Raw genomic sequence first — 23,273 nt, 5'->3', positions numbered from 1 at the left:
AATAGGGATGTTACAGGTGTGCGTGTTTGCCCCAGTACATGGGGGACCAGGGGGTGAGCCCTGCAGGTCAGAACCTGGTGGGTCCAAAGCGGATGGCAGGGAGATGCTCAATACTCAGCACAGGGCTCAGCCTCGTCTCACAAGGAAGAATTTAGCCCAGCCTGGTGTCAGAATCATCAAAATGTAACGGTAAGCAACTCCACAGAAACCAGAGCAAGTACTGTGTAAGTGCACATTACATTGACTGAGAAAGAGCAATATGGCAGATAAAGAAAATTCCTTTATTTGTAGATTTATGTAAGCATAATATGAAGTTAGCAATCCTACTGCGGTTGCTTAAGTTAGTATCTAGGAATATCTGTAAGGAAGAGCAAATAACTTAATCTAAACTCATATCTTCCTCTTCATCTTTCTTGTCCTTAGAGTCTCCTTCCTTCTGGTCTGACTTGACACTGTTCTGCATCGCTTTGGCAAATGCTTCTACATCTAGAAGTTAAACACATTCGTTATTTAACTTTGAGCTTTCTGGGAAGGAGTTCATTGTCCACATGAAGTTAAGCTTCATTACTTGGAAAATAAAACGGTTGCTTTAGTAAGAATCTATTAGCAGGGAAGAAAATTTTAAGCACTCCTTTAATGTATCAGACACATTTGGATCTCCCTGACATAGCCAGCATTTCCTGCACTTTAACTCTGTGCACAGGCAGCCTCAGACCAGAATTACTTCAGTCATGGAATGGATGCTAAAAGCTCGTTAGGGAAAAGCAGTAACCCCCTTTCCTCTGGTGCTGCAGGCCACAGCTGTGCACTTACTGCAGATGACTCATGAGCGACTCCACAAACACAGGCATTCCTGAACAAGGTGACTGTGACAGCTCCAGAGCCTTGTGCGTCTCTATCAAGACAACAAGGCCAAGGCTGCTCAGCACATCTCGCAGAGCCCTGACTTTGGTAAATGCCTGTGTGACACGGCAGCGTGTCTGCTGGGGAACGCCCGAGCCACTCGCCTGTTCATTGGCAGAAAGAACAGTGCGAGAGTCAGCTCCTGACAGTCACTCAGCACATTCCATGGCTGTGCACACTGCAAGAAAACCACCCCAACAAACCACTCCGTCACGTTCCCAACAGCACCAACACTTACCTCCTTTATTTGCTGCATCTACCGCCTCTGCGGGTAAGCCAAACTGACTCATGAGTGGGCCAAGCTGTCCTGAAGCTAAGGCAGCACTGAACATGCTCAATGCCTGTGAATCGGAGTCAACAGCGTCAAAAATGAAAAAACAAAACAGTTTGCATCACGCTTCTCCCGCAGCTGGTGGCTCCTGTGCGGTAACTGCGTGAGGAGCGCGGTGCTGCTGGGGGTCCCTGTTCCCACCACTGCCCCCAAGGGCCGGGGGGAGGCTGTGGGGGGGATACATGGGGCAGGAGCACGTCCTGCTCTCAGCCAGGCAGATGCCCGTAAGTGCAAACTGATGATGAGCCCCTCTGGCCTGAGCACACACCAAACCCCAGCGACGCAGCCTCTGGCTGGTTTAGTGCGTGGACGGCTTCCAATCTAGATGCAGATACTATCAAATCCCCAATTAAAAACACTCCTCATTTCCAAGTCTTGTCTGCATGAAAGTGTTGCCATAGTTTAAACTAAAATCAGTCTCAGCCACTGAAATTTTGCAAATTGACAAATTTCAATCAATGTTACTAGTTCAAATGGGCCTGTAACACACCAGCTTTAGTCATGCACAGACAGTCCTGAAGTACCACCATCTCAAGAGAAAGAAGGGGTGTACTGGTGTATAGATGAGCGTCTCTTATCTTCCATGTCACTTCAAGTGACCTTTAAGGAGACTGCTGACACACCACTCTGACAGGGAATAATGAATTTGCTATAATTCCTGTCATTTGCCAGAGAGCATTTAGAAGAATGAGAAAGGTAAAGCCCAGTTCTAAACGAAAAACTGAAAAACATTCTGATTTGCCCTTGGGTGACGGCAGGAAGGAAGAACTAGTGATCCATTAAACCACGTCCCTCCTCCTTTCCACTTCTACTGAGCAACTTCCTACTTGGAAGAGTGTCAGGAACCTGAAAAATCAGGGCAAGGCAAGTCATGCTGCGTGGGGAGGAGGGAAGGAGAGCTGCGCTTCCCGTGACAGCTAGGCATCTACCTGCTGAAACTGAGGAGACGTCAGGGTATTCTGAATCTCTTCTGCAGTCTGCGGCAGAGATTCCCCTGAGGGAAGGTAAGGCATCAACCGTTCTTGCACTTCAGCGTTGGCCAGGATGGGAGCCATTATCTCGGGAGTCAGAACAGTTGCCAGGTCAACTAGGAAGAAAATAAAGGGTTGGCTGCTGGAGTGTGGACAGAACCCCACGTTTTGCCACGTAAAACAAATGATCTAGTCAGAGGAGTACTGGAACACAGCGCACTGCTAGCATCCTTCCTCCCTCTCTCAGTTTTGGAGTGAGAATAAGCCTCTTGAAGCAGCCAAGAACAGCACTCAAATGCAAAAAAGAACCAAAAAAAATTCCCAGAGACCTTTGAAATCAATTTGAAAGAGGATAGGGCAGTGAAAGAGCCCCAAAGGACTCCTGGACCCAATAGCTGTCTGCTCAGAACACTGTTACCTTGCTGTCCTCCTGCTCCAGATGGCACATTCATAGTAGCTAAAATGTTCTGAAGGTCACTCAACTGAATGGGCTGGGTTGGGCTTGTGGCTGAGCTGGTTCCGTTACCCGAACTTGGTACGGGGCTTGGGCTGGTGACCGACGCAGCCGCAGGAACGGACGGGGCAGGCGTTACACGGGTAGAAGAAGTGGAAGGTGGTGTCACAGCAGCTGACTGGCTGCGAGAGCTGGAGAAGGTAATTATTACAACAATTCCCTGCAGAAAACAGCTTTGCGTCTTCTATTTTGAAAAGCTTCTTTCCAAGCCCTTACATTATGAAGATCTCCCACCTCATTTTAGAGAGGTCATAAGCAGTCCTAATTCCCATCATATTTCCTATTCAGTAGGCCACGATTCCTCCCACACAAGTGGCAACTTTACGGTACGAAACTACCACAAACCCCAGGCAGACAGGCATCCTACCTTGACGATGAACTGCTGGTCGGGGGTCCCCCACTTCCAAGCAGACTGGCCAGCCCAGGCCCCGTCAGTGCACCCAGCCCACCTTCCGTAAACATAAAAGAAGAACAGGTTTAGAAATTCATTTCTTCAGGTTTTTTGCACCTCTCTGCTCTAGAGAGGTCGATCTTGTACCTGAAACGTTTTATTTGCTAAAATAAAGGAGGAGGGGGTGAAAGAGCCCAGACCAACCCCCCCACCCCTTTCTGTAAATTAACAGCTCTTGTTTTCTGATCTTGCATCCCTATTAGAAAACTGTCTCAGAGTTGCATGTTTTAGAAAGGACTCAATTTCGAGATGTACACAAGGATAAAATTACTTTGGTTTACATCATACATACACCATCACTGTAACACAGCCCTCTCCTCTTATTTACTGGTTTTCAAAAACGTAACACTTTTCTGAATTTGAAAGCCAAGGCCCTCCGCCGAAGATTAGAGAGGCAGCTTTTGAGTCACCACCACCACTGTCTCCCCACACACCTGAGTTTTGCAGCTTCAAACCTAACACAGAGACGTGGCAGCAGAATCAGCCAAGTCCTTAAACCCTTCACAGGCAGAGCAAAGGAAGGACAACCCCACGCAGGAGCAAAGTGCTCCCAGTAGAGCCATGATCAGGAAACGCAGCAGGAAACCAACACTTGGCCTTTGAGCCTTTGCCATGTGCAAAAGAAACCAGAATCAGCCTCCTCCATTCACACACCCCAGCATTGAGAACATCAGCTGAAAGGAGCTGGGGAAAGGCTTCTAGGTCCACTGGAGCCACCAGTGACCAATCGTCCCCCTACGATTCCTCTGAGCCCCATCATCCATTTACCACAGGCCTCCCACCCAGGGGGTTTCTTGTGCCCTGTCTGACGCCCCTACACAAGCACCCGCATCCATCACCCACCTTTTGGGAGCAATCTGCAAGCAGAAGGCTGAACTGCAGCGCTCCATTAGCAAACAAGGGATTAATTGAACCACTGGGGATCAGAGCAAGCACCAGCCACCAGCTCCTCCCTCTGTACAGGACCCACTCCTATGGAACCGTGCCTGTAACACCGCTGTTCACTAGGGACAGAGCTTCCACGGCAGCAGGGTGAAGCTAACCAGGCTGTACCACACGCTACTCTACGCAGCTGGTCCTTGCTAGGAAAGTTTACCCAGGAGTAAGAAAGCTGCTCTGCTGCAGGAGCTCTGCAGTAAAGGCAGAGTCCTGAGAGAGATGCGAACCAGATGCAAAAGAACAAGATGCTACTGGGACAAGAGATGCACACAGATTGACCACAATCACCCTCTGCAGAGGAAAGCAGATGGTTTTCTTTGCATTACAGTAGTAAGCTTCACATCAAGCTGTCTTACAGCTAGATGTAAAAGCAAAGAAAGAAGAGCTGCTGAGAAAAGTGTTGAGAAGAAGAGGAAGACAGTCTCAGGAGTTATGTGAAGCTTCAAGAAGGGAGATCTTTTCCAAACACATCCTAAAAAGCCAGAATTTTTCAACACTAACATGAGATTTGCATCTGAACATCCCACCAACATGAGATTTGCATCTGAAGCTAAAAAGACATGAGCTAGGTCCACAAAAATGGACTTTGGAGCTTAAGCACAAAACCTTAGTCACTGCTACCTGCCCAGCATTCCTTTGCCTACTTCCCCTCGCGGGTCTGACCTCTCAGAAAATGCTCTATTGGCCTTGGAGCAAGGATAGCATTACAAACAGACCACAGCTGAGACTCCAACACACCTCTCCTCCTCTCCAGAAAAACAGCACGGTGAGTTAAGCTCTCCCCACTGCTTCCCAGGAGAGAAAGCCCTAACCCGAGCCTTACTCCTCTGACTAGAGCGTGCTGTGGGATGGGTATGCTCCAACCTTCCTCTGGAACTCTATTTTGCACACAAATATTCACTGGATCAGAGACAGCGTGAGCAACTCCACAGCTTGGTAACCGGGACATTCACCAGGGATGAGTCGCCCATTTTCAATCCCTGCTCCAATGAATATTTAGGAGGAAGAGGAGGGATGGAAAAAAGGAGGGGGAAAAAAGGCAGAAGATTCAGCAGAGCAAGGAGTAGAACCGACATTGCTTGCAGATCAAGCCCTAAGAGGAGTGCTGTGTAGAATCTGGTACCCTCTGATTCCTGTATCCTTTTTTTTGCCCCTTAGCTCACCTTTGAGGCAGGGCCCTGCTTTCTCACGTGAAAGCAGCGCTATTCAAATCAACAGCACTACTTGAAAATATTGTCAGGTAAGATTTAACCTGGCAGGAGAAAATACCATTTTGGCATAAAGATATTAAAGCATTTTACCAAGTCCTCCTAAGCCCGTTGGTCCGATCAGCTGCATGAGCTGGTTATGGCTCATGTTTCCAAGAAGGCTTTGCAAGCCACCCTCACCTAAAAACAAAAACATTCTGAAACAACATATTCACATATTTTTTTTTTCACAGCACTCCGGCTCAAACAGCAGGAGATTAATTGGCATCACATTCTGTATGGAAAAAACAGTTTCAAGTGTTTACTGATTCATGATGCTCATAAAAGATAAATGCAACTTGGCTTCATAAAGAAGTAAGACTCCAGAGAATCTACTGGAAACAGAGAGATTTCTTCTGGCAGTCTTAACTTTCAGCCTGCACCTATTAAACAGCACAGCTTATTTTGCTAAAAGCACGTTTACACTTCTAGTATTAACATTGTCCCCAACTCACCCTCCATAGCCATCAGGAATTTCTTCCTAAGGAACTATAAGTGCTTTCTTCCTAAGGAACTATAAGTGCTCATTCTAAAACTAAATTTAAAAAAAAAAGGCTCTCACATGAAGGAGCAGAGAATGGACTGTACCTCCTAATGCCGAGAGCTCGTGGCCTCCGCTTGCATTTCCACCCAAAGCACCAGGCATTGGTGGATTGTTGAGATACTCGTTCACTTTGCGGCAGTGTTCTTCATCCTTGTCCGTCTTCGGCTCCTGCAAGAAAGTTGCTTTTGGTACGAGTCAAACTGGAAGTATTTTGTTCCAAGACCTTTATTACTGACATCCCACAAACCTGCATCCAGAAGAAGAGTCGTTTTGATCCTGCCTTGAACTTCAATACATACACACGGCCTGTAGTGCACTGAAGTACCCTCTTGAATTCACAGTCATCAGGAAAAATAATCAAATCCTAGAAAATGTGGCAGTAGAAACAAATGTTTGATGAAATACATGAACATTCCTTTTAGCCTCCCAAAGACCTCTGCCTTCCTCCCCAAACCTCCTTCTATCTGCTCTGAGGAGCAGAAAGGATTAGGACGCACAGGTCTGCCAGGCCACAGTGGCATTTCATCCTAATTTGTCTTGGAGAAGATGTTTCAGCAGTGCCAGCAGAACAAGAACAAGACAGAACCATGACTTAACACCTCAGCACCAAAACACAAAACCATACTCACATCCTCAACGTTGCCTGAAGTTCTGTCCTTCCAGCAGAAGTGAATGAGGGAGTCATCAGTTTGCTGGATGTAAACAAGGCCTTTTCTCTTGTCTGGGGTTACAGTGCTGCCTTTCAGGGACATCTTCCCTGCCCGAAATTCCACCAGGTATTTGCTCGAAGAGCCCCGGGAGCCTGGCACCAGGCTTGGAAATAACGCACCTGAAGACATCCTGGAAAGAGAGAGAGCAGCAGATGTGATGAGAAACCTTCCCGTATCCTCTCCTCCCAATATCAAATTTCAATTTTTTATCAAGTGAGCTCCACAAAAGGCCTCAGGTCTCACTGCCTGCAGGATTTCAGGGCGACCCAGAAGAGCTAAAGCGGAACCCAGGATGAAGACAGGACACTCCTCAGATCTTCGCTAATAACGAGCAGCCTGTCTGCTGAGGTACTTGAAAATGAAAGCGCCTGCCCCCTGACTCTACCTTTTTCGGTTGGTATCACGGTTCCCAGGACCAGGGGCGTCTGAACCGCAAGCAGCCCTGACACAACGCGCAGCTTCGGGCTCCAGCTTCAGCATCCCAGCAGCGAACCGCGGGCTGCAATCCTGCACCGCACCCCCCCCCACCGCCCCGGGCCTCACCCGCGGCAGCTTCGCGTCTCTCCCGAGGAAAAACCGCCCCCACCCTGGCAAGCCCGGGCGTTAACACCGGGAGAGCGCTCGAGCCTGAGTGACTTTGCAGTTGTTTTTAAGCTCGCCACACCCCACTCGCAGCCGGGGGTGGCCGATCCGAGCGCACGGCCGGTACCAGCCCCCTCAGGGCCTCACCGGGCCGGGCCGGGGCGGGGGTCGGACCCAGGCCGGCGCCTCACGCAGAGCCGCCCGCCTCTAGCCAGCCATCCCCAGGCGGGAGTCCCCGCTCCACCGCGGCCCACCCCCGGGCAGCAGCCCCGTCCCGCCGGTGCCGGTACCGGTACCTGCCACCGCCGCCGCCGCAGGCCCCGCTCCCCTTCTTCCTGCCCTCCCTCACCCCCGGGCCCCGGAACCCCTCCCGCCGGCGGGGCGGCACCGGCGCCGCCGCGGCCCCCCGCGGTTGGACGGCGCGGCTGTCAGTCAGGGCCGGCGGCCCCCGCGGCGCCCTGCTGTGTCACGGCAACGGAAGATGGCGGCGGCCCCGCCCCGCCCGCCAAGCGGAGGCCGGAGCCCGGCTCTTCTCCAAAAACCGCCTTTATTCCCATTTACAGCTTTACAGCGTAACAGTTGCGTCCGCAGACCTGTACAGACATGGGTTGTCAACAGAAAAAGGGGGGGAGTGGCAGTTATTAAATATTACAAAAATAAATTCCATTCCCCCCACAGCAGGGAGAGCGAAGGGGCTTCGCCGGGCAGGATGGAGGAGGCACCCGCTGAAACCCGACCCAGGCTCAGAGCAGGTGTTACCTTTACAGAATTTAAGTATTGCTTTATGGCCCAAACCTCAGGTGTTCCCAGCCAGCCCCAGCTGCAGCACAGGAGGAGCTGCCTCCCCGCTTCCCTGCGGTGGAAGCGTCTTCATTTTGTTTTTTTGAAAAACATTTTTCAGCAAAAAACTTACTGAGAAATTACTTTTAATTATTAGACAGGAACAAATACTGCTAATTAGTTCTGTCTTCTCTGGGTAGTTTAAGGTACATGCTTCCTGTCCTCATTAATCTGGGTACCAATAATTATATAAGCACCAGATGTCTGAACAAACTGCTTCCAATTTACAATATGACTTTGCCTCAAAGACACAAAAACGCAGACGCTACACAGCCATGAAGTTAATTTTCCACTTCCACCACGTTTTTCAGGAGCAGCCCGCTCGCTGGCCGGCTCCCGCTCCCGCCCGGCCTCTCCGCCGTTCCTCTGCCCGCAGCTTGTGGGGTCCCAGCCCAGCTTCCACACCTCACGTCCCCCGCCACCACCGCTCTCGGGGTACGCCGCCGTCACCCCACGCTTCTCAGACCCGGCGTGCCACGGGCTGCTAAGGAACCGAGTCCACACACGGCTGAGAAAAAGCTCCTGCAAGCGGAGCGGGAGGTGTTCAAGGCTCCGATTTAAATCGCCTTTGTCTAATAAGCATCACAGGGAAAACAAAGTACAGACCCGGACCTGGCTGGACAAAGCCAGGGTCATCCCCAGCCCTCCTCGTGCCCTAGCAGACCTGGTACCAGAGTCCCACAAACATCTCCATCACCATCTAGAGGCCCAAAGGGTATTAAGTATTTATTATAATTTCTTTCTAGATGGTTTCTCTACATAGCTGTATCAACATATACTAACACAGTTATCTTATATACAGTGTTTAATCAAGTTATAAAAGTGACATTCTTTCAAAAGGTGCAAAGTTATTAATGTTTTGACACGTAAACTACTAAGGCGAGATCTGCATTGAAAATAAAACTCTTCCACTTTCAGAGCATTAGGAGTCCCATGGCTAGCCAAGCACAGACGTGTCGGCAGCGAGGGGCAAGTATTTTCTAAGTGTCGTCAATGAAGAACAATAAATTAGAAGAATGGATTTGGAACGAACCTGAAATTTTACTAAAAACCTTACGCTAAAGGAAGGGGAGAAGGGGGGTAAAGACATAACTAACGAAGTGTTCTTACTTCAGAAATCATCCCAGTTCATTTTTAAATCCCATGAAGATGCTATACTGAAGTTTGGATTAAATGTGTTACAATTTCTTCATGCTTTCACATAGCAACAAGGCTTCAGGTCTTTGAATTTAAACCATAACTTAGATGAGAGGGATGCTAACCTCTACACATCTTATAAACAGAGTATTTCTTTAGCAATTATACTCTACAGTTTTTCCATTCAGGCAGTTGATATTTATATGTATTGTTTTGAATACACTACTCCAGCGTTAAACATACTATTTAGTTTAACCAAGTTTTAAACTCCTATGAGATGTTAAACTGGACAAATACATGAATTCTTTCAATCCTCACCTAACAAAGGGTTCCGTAGGCTGCTTGGAGCGAGTCTGGAAAGGGGGTTACGGTGCCTGGCACAGTCATTAAAGTCCAGTTTTTTTATAAAAAGCATTTTTATGCTGTCCCATACAGATCAGCAATGTCTTTAAAAAGACAAGTGCCTATGCACTTACTAGGAACAAATACAACCCTATTGTCCGCACTGTATTGCCAAGTCTAGCTTGTGAGTCCCAAAGACTTGCAGTCAACACAAAGTACAACTTCTGGCAACAGAATAAAGTTGCCACAAGCACGTTTCAGATTGGGCCCTTACTTACTGCCTTGAAGTTTTACAGCTTCTCTTGTTTTTCCAATGAAGACAACAACTACATTTCTCAAACAATTAAAGTTAATCCAATCCTTAGATGCATGATTTGATACAAAAATGTTTCTTTGTGAGTATGTTTTTTTGTTTTTTTTTTTTTTTTTTGCTTTTTAATCCTGTGGCTGGGAGAGAAGCACTTCAAAAATCTACTCTTCAGGTGAAACCACAAGCGTGTTTGGACATCAAATCAGATCAGTTCTTCCACAAAATCCTCAAGTTGCTGGTGCTTAACACCGACAATTTCTGAATTACTGTGAACTTCACAACAATGTTGACACTCTCCATTTTTGCCTGGTTACTCAATTAAAAACATCCATGAAAGAAGAAGAAATATTAGGATTAGTTTTAATTACTGGACCAAATTTTTCAAGCCTCTCTTCTCCCTTACCCCCCGAAGCGTACCACTTGAAAGAAAATGACTGCGTCAATTCAGTAATTGATTATTTCCAGTATTATACGGCTTCAATGGTTTGATATGGAACCAAAAAATCCCACTTTTTGACATCACGTGCTCACAGAAAACTTGTAATAGGTATAATTCTGCCAAAGCTTTAAATTGAATCTGCTTTTTCACAACATACAAAATAGACATGACCTAGTAATGGAACAACATGCAAACCAAAACTTGCCCAAAATATGAACTTGTGTGGATATACATACCAAAGTGCTTCCAAATAAAAGTTTAGTCTAGAAGCATACATAGTGCCAAAGCTGCCAAAGGTAGTGCAGAAGATTTAAGCCTCCAAGTGGTAGTAAGCAATATATTTTACATTGTAACCACTTCTACATTCCTGCAAATGCTTCTGAAGCTTCTCCTATTTTAAGAACAGCGTTTGACTTCAGAAAAAGTACACTTTTTAATGCACCCTTCCCTTCTCCTAACGTATGCTTTATGTCGTTTTATCACAGGTACACAGTTTAATGCTCACAGTGTCCAAAAGTTGTGAAGACTCTGTAACAGACAACTACAGTTTGAGAAGCTCAGGTTGGTTTTTGTTTCCCCGAGTCTCTGAATTATTGAATCGTATTGAGAGGGGCCAGGAGCTCCAGCCCCCACGTAGTGCTACATACCGTATGGAAGTTTCGCATGCATCTCTTCACGGGGAGTATCGACAGCACTAGATTTGATCCTGTTGGTACCAGACTAGCTTTTCATCCCTGCTCCGAGTTCCAAAAACTTCAGATTCTTCACTATTGTACTAAGTAATGAGGATATTATCTCTATTTTATTTAAGTTACCTAGTTTTCAAGGATGTTATGTACTCTACCGGATACAGCGTATCTTCCTGACAAAGAAACTAGGGAAAAAAATGAAGAACCAAAGGTCCCTTTGAAAGTTAGTGAAAACATGATGATTTCAGATGCAGCTTTATGGAAAGAATGCAACAGTATTTAAATATTTGGCAATCCAACATTAGTGATAATTAAATCCTTGATTGTTGACCAATATAATTTTTGATAAAATTTACTTAGAAAAGCTGGTTTTTGCTATCAACAAAACCAGAGGAACTGGCTTGGAATGAATCTAGTAACTAGATGTCCAGATGAGATGAGCAGTTGGTTCCATAATTTCAGTATATGTCTGGACAGTCTGAGAAATTTCTATCAAAATAGCCACCTGAGTACAGCCAATCTGAAGTCCCAGTGTATGGGTTAGTGCCTTGATGAAACCATCTGTAAAAAAAAAAAAAAAAAAAAAAAAAAAAAAAGAGAGAAAAGAAAAGAAAAGGAAAGAGAAAGAAACAATAAAAGAAAAAAAGCAGACAGTGAACAGTTATTAATAGGGAAAAAAACTTTGCTTCTTTCACAACATTGCAAAAACTCACTGGTATTTCTTATCAGAGAAAAAAATATCAGGAAATATTCTGAACACAAAAAATGACGCAAACTTTCTACACAAGTACCACCACCTTTTAAAGATTTTTTTTTCTTTTTTTTTGTACATAAAGTCAAGGAGTAGGAAATGGATTTTTAAATTGCTGTCCTATTCCAAATAAAAGTAACATGGATACGCTAGACCATATATTGATTATATTTATATATATTAATTTTTACTTTAAAAGAATGCCAAATCAGTTACACAATCCTTTTTGTAAACCTGTCCAAACAGGAAACAGTTTTGTTCTGTGGAGCTGTACTTTGCATAGAACATTAACAGATGCTCACTTTTTAGCAACATTGACTGAAAACAATTTTATGTTCTCTGGAAGAGATTTTTAAAGGCATTAACTGGCATTAGTCTGTAGCTGCTGCTCCTCCAGGCTTTGGGAAGAGAATGCTTTCTCTTCTGAATTTCATGAAGTCATGGGAGCATCCCAAAGCTCTTGCCTGTGAAGGAAGCACCTGCAGCAACTGGCCATGAGCATAAACTTGACTGCATAGCACTGGCATCTGTGAAAAGCAACCAGTGGGAGCAAGAGCCAAATCACACATTACTCCATGATGCATTCTATGACTGAGAAGTCATTGGAATATGCAATCAAAAAAGCAATTTCTGAAGCATCTGAGACAAGAAGTCCTAGGAGTGTGAAAATGAAGTCCCTAGAGGGCCACAACGTCTTACTCAACTGCCAAATGCTGGACAGGAATTGGTTAAAGGAGAGATGAGACCTAACGTTTTATTAATTCTAACAAAAATATGACCTCTGTAGGTTTTTTTTTTTAAAAAAAAACAAAAAACAAAAAACCCCAACATTACCACAGTAGTTAATTATGACAGATTTCAGCATTTATTATGAGATAATTTCTCCAGGACAAAGTTATCAGCAATTTTGGCTTCCAGCTACATTGTTTAATTGTTGACCCAGCGAACGCTTTAAGTGACACTACAAATTGTGCTGTCATGCAGCAAATCAAACACACACTGTCTTGAATAAAAATATTTCAAGCAGTACACGAAACCATTCCAAGCATTAAACAAATGCTTAACTTCCTTCCCCCTTACCGTGTGTGCCACTCCACTTCATCTTTTGCACGCTCCTTGCGAGCAGCTCTTTGTTTCTCTTCTAGTCTCTCTTTTTCTTTGCTAGCCACATCTAACAAATATTTCAAGAGGAATTGGTTACTTAGCAAAATAAAATCAAAAATGCAGAAAACACAGAAAAGACCGCAGAGAACTTAAATATAGTTCATTTAGGAAGAGAAAGCATTTGCTGTACACAGTCTCACTCAACAATGAAAATCTCAGGCAACAAAAAACTAAAACTGTAATTTCAGAAAAGCTGCTACCACAGTCTCAAAGATAAAACACCAAAATTTCATTTATCAAAATCACTGCACTGAGACAGCAGGAAAGAACTTGGGTATAATAGAGTGTAATTTTTTGACTATTTGGCCATGTGTTTTTCTGACAAACACCAGAGCAACAGAGCATGTCTGTTCACCACCTGTCCTTCCAGATGAAGCCCGGAGCAATAGAGCATGCCTGCGAGTTCCCCCCAAGTGAACAAGCATGCAACACACCATCACATGGGATAGCAGTCTTGAGATCCACCTTGGACACATTTGCTCTCCCAGACTTTTCTGGGAGAAATCAGACATCATACATTGTTCAAAAGCATGTTCATTAACACAGGATGAAAAAGAGTTAAGGCTGCTCTGGGAATGAGAAACTGAAGACAGTGTACCTGTACCAACCAACCTCCCTTCAGTCATTCTCCTCAAAACTTACTCATGTAAAAATATTTCCTCCAAACACATACCCATGTTTCCATTTTCCATATTTCTGATATCTGGACGTAGCCGACAGTCAGTGGGAGCTAATATCGCTTCCATGCCCTTCTCTAGCTCGTTGAGACTCACAGCAAAACTGGTGAAATTGTACATCTTAAAAACAAGTTGAAGATAACATACAAGTTATTTTGGCAACGTGGCTCTGGGTTCCCTCTACCGAATGGATACAACAGAACTGTCAAGAGAAATTACTGAGTCGAACCTGCTCCCACTGGCTACCCTGAAAGCAAGGTTAGGTTCATACAAAACTATTTTTTTTTTGTTGGAGGGCAGGGACAAGGACAGGCAGAAGGGGATGGAAATCAGAGCTTTCATTTTTTAAGCGGTCCATGCTTCAGAGGATCAAAACAGATTTTTCCTCCATATCTGACATCATAATTTTTATGAAAAAAAAACACCCACACCTAAAAGACCGAAAAGTCTTGTTGAAACTATTCAAGTTAATATCCAGCTGCCTAGTTACTGCATTTTTTGGAAGGTTGTCCTCTAACAGCAGGGTCAACAGAACCTATGACACCAGACCCACACTGAAGCTGCTGCAGTCAGAGCACCCGTTCCTTCTATCAACTTCAACACAGCAGTGATGCTTTCTGCACAGGAATGAAGCAGAGATCTTGCTGTATTATCACGTTACTGCTCCAGCAAGAACTGCCAGAGCCTGTCAATATTCATGCTAAGGACAGACACTTCAGCAAGGTTTCCCTTGAGCTCATGTTCCCCAGAATAATTCACTAGCGATAGCAAGAGACAGACTGATTGAAACAGTTACCTGTGATGAGTTTGGTGGCCTACAATTTATTCTCCAAAGCAATTTACTGCCCGGTATGAACTGCACCGTGTCTTGAACCTCTGGCATATCATCAGCCTCATCATTTTCAGATTTAATAACATCTTCACTCTGAAACAGAGATAACATTTGGCAGGGGAACAAAGGGAAATTGGACAGCTTCATCTAGAGTTCTACAGTGACTGTTGAAGAATCTGTTCAAATTTGAGATATTAAACACTCTCCTGTACTTCTGCCTCACCCCTCATGTTTGATTTTCCTCACTCTGGATACTGTTCCTATCATTTTTATCTTAATGTCTTGCTCCTGATATGTCTGAATAGTCTCCATCACCTATGTACAACTTGAATATCTGTTTAAAAAAAATTAATAATATTACATTACTGTCTTTCAGAAATCTTTTCTCTAGCTTCCCTTCCATGCCATGCCATAGCTTAATTTCACCTAACATGACTATTACTTCTTCAGGTTGAAATGAGCCAAGACTGCAATTTAAACCAGTACCTGTAATGGTCTAAGAAAGATAAATAGGACATGCCTGCTTTTGGATATTGCTTCATCATTTGCAAAAGATTTGGATGTGAGATTAAAAAAACAGATATACCCTTGTTTCAGTCGGATTTCCTATTATCTAGATTCTAGTAACTGTTATCACTGCCAATTTTCTCACTAGAGACTTTGTACTTAAGTTTATAAATAGAGTGCCTTTCCCTCCAAGCTCCTTTGTTATCAGATGCTCTGCTAAAATGCATATATGAAAATCAAATACAGTATTCTTCAAGAGGCTGCTCTCAGAATCTGAGAGAATCAGACAGCTACATGGTGGAATTTCAGAGGGTTTTACCATGAGAAACCATTCAAAACCACAACCACCAGAATGCAAGTCTGAGGCAATAACATCCTAGAGTGAAAGCAACACAGTTTTCCTCCCTCCCCTTACTCCCACCTCCTTTCTATTTTCTTTCTGCCCCCCTGTGACATGGCTCATTTATTTTACTCAAAAATACCATATTAAAGTTAAACAGGTCCTGTTTTATACACTAGAAAATAGCTCCATATGGTTAAGAGTCTAATTTCAATCATTTGGTTTGAGTATTCATTATTTAAAAAGACTCTTTTAAACTACTTTCCATGTCAACATCTGGTTTACTGTTAGAGAGTTCCCCGTCTAAATATAGTTTTAACAGGAAGGAAAGAAAGAGTTGATTTTCATAAGATGAAAAGAGTCTTATTATTAAAAAAAAAAAGTCAAAATATAAGCCTGTAAGCAAGGCCTGTTGTTGCTCTAGATTATTCTGATTCTTAAAAAAATTTGAACCTCTTCATGTTAAGAGTGATTAGCTTCTGTTTAACTTATCATTTTCATTTTCAATGAACAACCAGGGTCTGCAAGACCGTGTTGATATCAGGAAACCCAACAGTCCTCTGCTGCACCATACAACAATTTGCATTTTCCATGTAACACTGAGGCTTTGGTGGTAACTCAACTGACACTGCTTACACGTGATGAAAAAAACCCTACATGTTTCCAGACCCCTTTGTTGTCAAGGCTACCTACATCATAAATTCTGAAAGGCTGCATCACCAAAAAGCATGACCAACTTAAAAACCACGTAATTACTTTTTTTTTAAAGCCCAAATCCTAATATTTTTACATCTGGAGTTAGCAGTAGAGCCACTTTCCTCACCCAAGGACTGGACAACATCAGCTGGGGACTGGTATTTGATGACTACTTCGACAAATCTCTAGCCAGTGCCATTTCTACGAGCTCTCTTCGATACCAGCAGCTCACATGAAAATCTAAGCAAGTTAAAAGTGCAATCCCTTCCCGCAGGACTAACACCAGCCACCTCTGACCCCCACCAAAAGATGGACTGTTTTAACACTCCATTTACCATCATCTGAGCATTTCTGTAAAGGGGATGTTCTCCTTTCATTTCTTATAGTTCAGTATCTTTTCTCCCTAAAGAATCCTTAACCTTACCGGCTTCAATTTCTTCTGCTCACCACCTCTCTTCTCATTCTTTTTGTAAGTCTCGTAAGTAGTGGGATCAGTGCACCATAAGCATTCTGTCCACTTGCCATAGATCACGCACAGCTTCTTTCTGCTATAGAGAAAGCAAAGGAGACTTAGCTTTTGCTTCTTCTAAAGCCTTCTAAGCCAAGTTATGATGATTCTGATCTATATTAAATATCCAGTTTACTACTTTGTTGTATTTTATGTTTCTTTCTAGATTTCTTAGAAGTCTGGTATTTGATAATGCAAAGAAAAGGTTTCAGCTTATTCCAGTCTTTCTGGCATTCAGACATTCTGACATCTTCATGACTTAGTTACATACTTTTGCCACTCTTAAAATGAGTGTGGGTGCAATAAAGCCAATTGTTTACAATATAGAGACTCAGAGTCATGAAACAGGTTTGGGTTTGATTAAAAATTTCTAATAACCATATTCTCATTATTTTACACTGAAGACTGGAATTGTGACTGTACAACAGTGAAATGAGTTGCATTTCCCCTGGATACCTTTATTTCCAAAGACTGTCCTGGAGAGTTTTTCTAACCATGCTTCAAACAACCTCCCTAGAATCAAGGGGTTTAATACTGACACAAAGAACAGAAATGGGCTACAGTCTGCATTGCTAGCAACTTTGCAGTCACATCACTTGTGGTCACTATGCCAGCACTAAAGAAATGCCACACTGCTCAGAAATGGAGAGGCCAAGAGGCTTTTATCACTTACTTTTTGTCCTGAATGTATCCCTCTACTCTGTGAAGCTCTTTCCCAAACAGTCCACACGGTTTAAAATTAAGGACACATTTATCTCCAGTACTGTAGAGAAAATAAGTACATGCTTAAAGAACCAAGCCCCTAAATACATTAGTAAGTTTACTTTTTTACCTTATTCAGCTTTTTTTCATATCATTACAGTTAGCTGGGGGCTAGTTATTTATATCATTATTTTTCCTTAACTATGGGTTATTATCTGACCAGGGTATTAAAAAAAGGCATACAAATTTCAAAATTCCACAGAAAGGACAGAAAAGAAACCAATGTGCACATGAAGACATCAGTCTGTGAAAGCCAACAGAAAACATAACCATACTTCCAATTTTCATGTATATCTAAAATTTATCAAAAGTACTAAGAATAAAATGGAATGCAATCTTGCATACTACTTAACCCACACTATTAAGACACTGCATTTCAGATTAATAACTATTTACAGCTAATTGTAATGAGAAATAACTTTTACAAACTACCTAGGCAGGAAAATCTAGTTAAATGCATCCAAAAGTACCTCTAAATTGCATATAAAAAATTCCAAACTAAATGTTTTACAAACATAAGCCAGCATTATATTTCTGCATCATCCTTGCATTGAAATATACGTATATGTAACTAAACTCTCATGATGAGGTATCAGGCCAAATTTCTATGTCAAGCACAAACCATACAGAGATCATTTTGGGTCCTTTGTGCCAATATAAGAGACAGGATTGTAGATTTGATGCTATGAGAAGTACCAAAACAGCAGCCCTGCTGAATTAAAGCTCCCATTTATTGACAGAAAAACATGTGCAGAAGTAATACAGTTTTCACAAAATTCTCTCCCTCATCATTAGAGGAAGTAATTTAGTTTATATAAGGCAAAAGCTTTTATATAGGCAGTTGGCAGAGCAATTGACATGCTCTAAGTTCACATTATCCTACTCTGGAGTCATTTTTCTGTGCTGTACCCTTAATTTAAGACATTATCTTCTTTCAAAACTAAAAAGAAGGCCAAATCACAGTCAATATGAAGGGCCACTGCAAGCCTCCAACAGTTATTCCATTTTATGGTTCTGGAGTTAAATTTAAATTCTGTTCTCTGTCAATAGGGCTGAATTTGAATGAGTAACTCAGAAATGTAAAATCTTTGTATCCCATAAGCCAAAAAAAAAAAAAAAAAAAAAATAAATAAAGCAGACAAGACTTTGGACCTGCAAAACAAAGCTTCCTGTGTAATCTGACAAAAATCAGAACTCTCTCCTTTGTAACAAAAGTGACCATGCACCAGTCTCTATAAGCCAACCCTCAGTATCATGATTACCATTACCTGTGATTTACAATTTCTACCGTTCCATATTGTTCTAACCACAGTTTACCAATAATTACATTATGTACACAACAGGTTGGATTTGTCCATGTGTAAGCTTCATTATGTCTGTAAAGAAAATAAGAGAAATAAATATTTTTCTTGAGTTTGAGTTGAATGTAAGCATGTTTTTAATCCTGTTCATGGCAGGGCAAAGCATTTAACACTCCTATGAACAGCCAGCAGTTAACTTCAAAACAGAAAAGAAACAGACTTTTCTTTATAAGCCAACAATGTGTTGTATCTAAACATTAGTGCAAGTTAATAAAGTGATATCCCCCTTTATTTTTCTGCCTTCTCACATAGTTGAAGTAGTAAGTTTTAGAGTTGCTATGCTTTTGATTACAAAATCCAGACCAACATAAACAGCAGTCCAGGAATTCATCTTTTTCATTTGCCCTTTTAAAGTTGTACGTGATAAAACATAATACTTGCAGGAGAACCGGACTGACAGACTAACACCTAATAGCGTCTTCAATTATTGCAGCAGCACCGCAAACTTCTTCCTAAAGCTCCTTCTTGTAAATCTCTATCATAATCCAGAGTACCTTTTTGTGATAAAAAAGCACTGAACATAAATATTTGAGGCTTCTAGCAGAGGAGTTAGTCACTACCAGTTCTGATAAAGGTTTGATACGAAGACACCCCTCCTCGAGGGTTGGTCAGACTAAAAATTTTTTATTTTACAAACACTGAATGGTAAAGGCTTCTGAGTCTGAAGAGAGTGACACGAGTCAGCAAACCGTGTAAGTGGTTTCCACATTGGCAATATAAAGCCTCCTCCACTGTCATTGAAGGCAGTTTTGGGGGAGTGGTTTTGGGGTATTTTTGTTTGGCTGGTTAACAACAGTGGGACACAATAGCACTATATTCAAGCTTCATAAACATTACATTTAAAAATCCAATTTATTATGCAACTCCATCCTTTCCCAAAGATTTACTGAGAAGGGAAAGTCCTAGAATGTAAGACTTTTCCACTTAGTTTCATTTTGTTTTTAAATGTTTTGTGAAAAGCTTTACAAAGATGAGTTAACAGATTCTAAATCCTTAAAAGACGTTATTCTAAAAGCGGTCAAAATGTTAAACAACAGGACTCCTGATATCACTAGCTCAGCAGAGTCAAAGCCATCTATTCTCATTCATCTTTCTACAGTGGTAGAAGAAATGCTGAAGTTACCTGGTTGGCAATCAATCCCTCTTAGGAAAGCTTGCAAACTCTATTTCAATACCAAAAAATACAGAAATATGCAGTGTCCTCTATGTAACAAACGCCTTACACTCTACTTCCAGTAAGTATGGAGAGAACACCCCTATTTAATATTTCCAACCAGTCTGTCATTTTCCAGTACAGAGAAAAACCAGATCATTTCTGTCTCACTATTTTCCAAAACAAGTATTCAAGCATACTTTAGAACAATGACTACTCTTCAAGTGGGGAAAAAAATAACAGAACCCCCCAAATGCATCCCACCAGCCTTAGCACATCATTTTTATTCATGAATTACTTGACACCAAAAGCTGTATAGCATAAAACAAACCACAATACACTCATGGCCAGTGCTGATAAATGGAAACATTTATTTGTGCTACAGAAGTGAGGAAGAAGTGTGTTTCCTAATGCATGTTTTGAAAGCATAGTCATGGTTATCATAAATGCAGTACTTAACATTGACTTGCAATTTTGCTTCCTAAACTTGTTCATTCCAGCCCTGAGCAGTTCTCAGAGTACTCAAACCAACAGAATGGTATGAATCACAACACTGAGAGGCTCAAAATTTTACTTCAACTTCTGCTGCTAACTTGAAGCAATTATTTAAAATAAATGCTTTAACCATTTATATTCCAGTTTAAATTTGTGCCCTGTAATTTGATTATACAGAGCAAGCATTTTAGTAGTCTTCTAAATAAAGGCACTCTCTCAAGTAACAAACTTTATTTTTGTCATGTCTGCATTCTACACTAACATTCATAGTTCCTTCTACATTCAGAAGAAATTTCCTCTATTTCCATCACTATTTATATCCAAGATCAGTTCATACTTTTATAAGCTTTGGAAGATTAGGTGCCAGCAGTTCAACAAATAAACCATACTTTCAAAAGAAACTACAGGAAAAGTCAGTGCTTGATATGGCAGGCAAGTTGACTCTTTATTGAAAACAAATGTCTAGAAATTTTGTAAGACAGCATTTCAAACAACCTCAGAGTTAGGCCTGAGGAAAGCTTTTATAAAAGTACCTTGAAATGTTCAATTGCAGAATACTTTTTCTGCAGCTATTATCTAGTGCATCCTTATGTCCTACCTGGGAAAGCTCAAAAGTCTTTGTGTCACCAGGGCACAAGCCAGCTTAGGGCAAGTCACATCATTTATGAGACACATGCAATTAGAGTTAAGTCTGGGAGTAATCTGGACGGGCATTCTTGATTTTAACAGGAAGGTGATCATACACAGGAAGTGTTAAACAGGTGACAAGGCAATCCTGACAAATTTCTCATGCTCCCTTATGACACAGAACAGCTATGCTAAAGATGCAGTTCTTTCCACACAAAGATGCACACTAATAATCAAAACCAACAACAATATTTAAAAGTGAGACAAGTTTGAATAGCCTGGTAATAGAATTTTATCTCTATTTAAATTTTACATGCCCTCACAGAACTATCTGTCAGTAGCATTCAATTTTTAAGAAACGTTAACTTTCCTAGTGGAAAAAAAGGGTCAAATTGCTACAGCTATGCAAGCATGGCAGAGCTTAAACAGAGCCCTGAAATTAAGCAGTGAAAGTTAACTTGTAAATAAACTCTTACAACACCTTCAGCAAGAGATTTTTAGATAATCACCTAGGAAGAGACAAGAGAATGACTATCACCTATCTTTTTATTCAAGTATTTGAGCATTAAGGAGATCAACATAATAAAGGTATTTACTTCTCATACTCACTTCAGAAGCTCCAAAGTAATTGTTCCCCGAGGCTCCGCTTCTATACTCTTTCCCCAGAATTTTAGCTTGGGATAGATTGATCCATGAAAAATAAAGTCCTTATTGAGGCCTTCAGAATAAAATGCACTAATAGGTGGGTGGTGGCTGACTTGCTCAGATATAAACCTAAATCCTAAATCCTCCCTAGCAACAACAAAAAAGAACAGTAAATTAAACATTAAATAATTTTTGTAATGTTACAAGAGAAAAGAGCTACTTGATACTTTAAAAATTTTGGAAGGATTATTAGATTAAACTGAAGGTGAGACTTTTCCTTTTCTAATCCCATGACATACTTACAATTAATGAAATGAAAGAATTTGTACTCTGAACACTATCTCTTTATACCTAAAACCAACCCACATTCAAACACCTAAATGACTTTCTACCCAGAAAGGTATCTGAAGAAGTTTCACTGAAATAACTCATGAAAATACTCCAAAAACTTTGGGCAGCAGGAGGTCTGACTGACAATTCTTTTCTCTACTGCAGACAGATCATCCATTTATTTAAGCAAGCTGGAAGTCCTTCAGACTAACTCCTCTATCTGACAAGATCAGCAAAACACTATTTAAATTAATTAATAGTGTCTGGTCAGGAAATGTCTTTGGTGGAAGAACAGATACCAGTTTTTCTCCGAATAATTCAAAGAATACTCTGCCTAAACCTAGAAATAAAATTCTTAGCTTTTATAACAGCTTCTCAAAGATTTCGAGATGGTTGGACAAAAGAATTTTAGCTATATTCAAAAATATAGTCTAGCAAATTTTTATTTATTTCACTGAATAAACAACCAAACTAGTACAAGGGTCTTCTAACTCGTGAACACAAAAAGCTCCAGCTCCCAGTTTAAAGTAATTATTACCTGGTTAATTCATAGGTTTCTCCTAACAGTGGGTTAAATGGTTTGCCAGTTCTCTCCCACTGAGAAGCTACAGCAGAAACTGCAAAAGCAGCCACAGCCTATAAGCAAATTAAGAACACATTGTTATGAGAACAGTACATTAAAATTCCAATATATTTTATTTGTTGCACATTACAGTAACTCATTATTCTTTCAAAAACAAAGCGCTATATATCGCTTAAGGCCAAAATGTTCATAAGCCATAGGATAAGTAATATAGAAGTGGGGAAATACAAGCAGATAATAAGCATCTCATTTCCAAAAGGAATTGTTTTCTGTAGTAGATTTTGTCAGGTCACACTCTGCCCCATGCTTCTCTACCTACCTCCAAAAGGACAGCCTGATTTTTTAAAATCTACTTTTCCCCTATTTCGACTGTCCCCTACACTCAGCTCATTGGGAACAAAGTCTTGCTTCTCCTAGTGTCAAACAAGAATTATTTTTAACACAGATGAGATTTCTTGAATCATATCAGCAGGTACAAATGACACTTAGAAGCTCCTGCAGGCTGGTAAGTAGAGATATGTATTACACAAACACAGAACACAAGATACACATTCCAGTTTCACTTAACTAAAACCAGAGCTATGTACATAGGCCTGGTTTACCCATATTCAGTTCACTGTTGAGAGACCAGCCAAGTACTATATTCTACTCCCAACAACAGCCAGGCTTGGAGAAGAAAAGAGCAGTAAAGCTTATCTCTGTCACAACAATTTTTCATCCAGTAATTTAAAAATCATGGAGCCACTCAATAAATCAATTTAGGGTGACTTAAAGCCAAGATTTCACCTTCGCAACACATAAAGCCACAAAAAAAAGTCACAGTTAAAGCAGTCCTGGAAAGGGCTGAGGTCCTTGGGCATTGTCAGTTGTGCCACTTTCCTGCACTAGAGTTT

At 41.7% G+C, this 23,273-nt stretch overlaps 2 protein-coding genes across 6 annotated transcripts in view; both read right to left on the bottom strand.

Moving 5' to 3' along the window:
* Window positions 1–260: 260 nt before the first annotated feature.
* ADRM1 (ADRM1 26S proteasome ubiquitin receptor) lies at window positions 261–7,549 on the bottom strand. Of its 2 annotated transcripts, none has more exons than XM_042801113.1 (10): window positions 7,489–7,549; window positions 6,530–6,740; window positions 6,148–6,264; window positions 5,945–6,068; window positions 5,411–5,497; window positions 3,087–3,168; window positions 2,624–2,850; window positions 2,164–2,321; window positions 1,142–1,244; window positions 261–486 (listed from the first exon to the last, which is right to left on the bottom strand). In XM_042801113.1, exons 2-10 carry the CDS (start codon window positions 6,737–6,739, stop codon window positions 380–382), a joined length of 1,215 nt encoding a protein of 404 aa, XP_042657047.1. In that variant the 5' UTR covers window position 6,740; window positions 7,489–7,549; the 3' UTR covers window positions 261–379. The 2 variants fall into 2 exon arrangements, with proteins under 2 accessions (XP_042657047.1, XP_032866286.1); XM_033010395.2 differs by lacking the exon at window positions 7,489–7,549 and adding an exon at window positions 6,996–7,124.
* A 1,184-nt stretch (window positions 7,550–8,733) lies between these two features.
* Window positions 8,734–23,273, bottom strand: part of OSBPL2 (oxysterol binding protein like 2) — a 37,736-nt gene continuing 23,196 nt past the window's right edge. For 3 of the 4 annotated variants that reach the window (XM_042801089.1, XM_042801088.1, XM_033010392.2), the window contains 9 exons: window positions 22,336–22,433; window positions 21,432–21,614; window positions 18,455–18,562; window positions 17,098–17,187; window positions 16,341–16,464; window positions 14,338–14,466; window positions 13,538–13,661; window positions 12,781–12,871; window positions 8,734–11,510 (listed from right to left, as the gene is read on the bottom strand). In XM_042801089.1, coding sequence (XP_042657023.1) covers window positions 11,408–11,510; window positions 12,781–12,871; window positions 13,538–13,661; window positions 14,338–14,466; window positions 16,341–16,464; window positions 17,098–17,187; window positions 18,455–18,562; window positions 21,432–21,614; window positions 22,336–22,433 — 1,050 coding nt within the window. In that variant the 3' untranslated portion in view covers window positions 8,734–11,407. The remainder of the gene's footprint in view (window positions 11,511–12,780; window positions 12,872–13,537; window positions 13,662–14,337; window positions 14,467–16,340; window positions 16,465–17,097; window positions 17,188–18,454; window positions 18,563–21,431; window positions 21,615–22,335; window positions 22,434–23,273) is intronic. The other variant, XM_042801090.1, reaches the window with a different exon arrangement.

This window comes from Tyto alba, unplaced genomic scaffold (genome assembly GCF_018691265.1).
Source record: "Tyto alba isolate M040663 unplaced genomic scaffold, T.alba_DEE_v4.0 Super-Scaffold_33, whole genome shotgun sequence".
Classification (NCBI taxonomy): domain Eukaryota; kingdom Metazoa; phylum Chordata; class Aves; order Strigiformes; family Tytonidae; genus Tyto; species Tyto alba.
The sequence above is the reverse complement of the archived record's forward strand: the minus strand, read 5'-3'. Positions and strand labels throughout refer to the sequence as shown.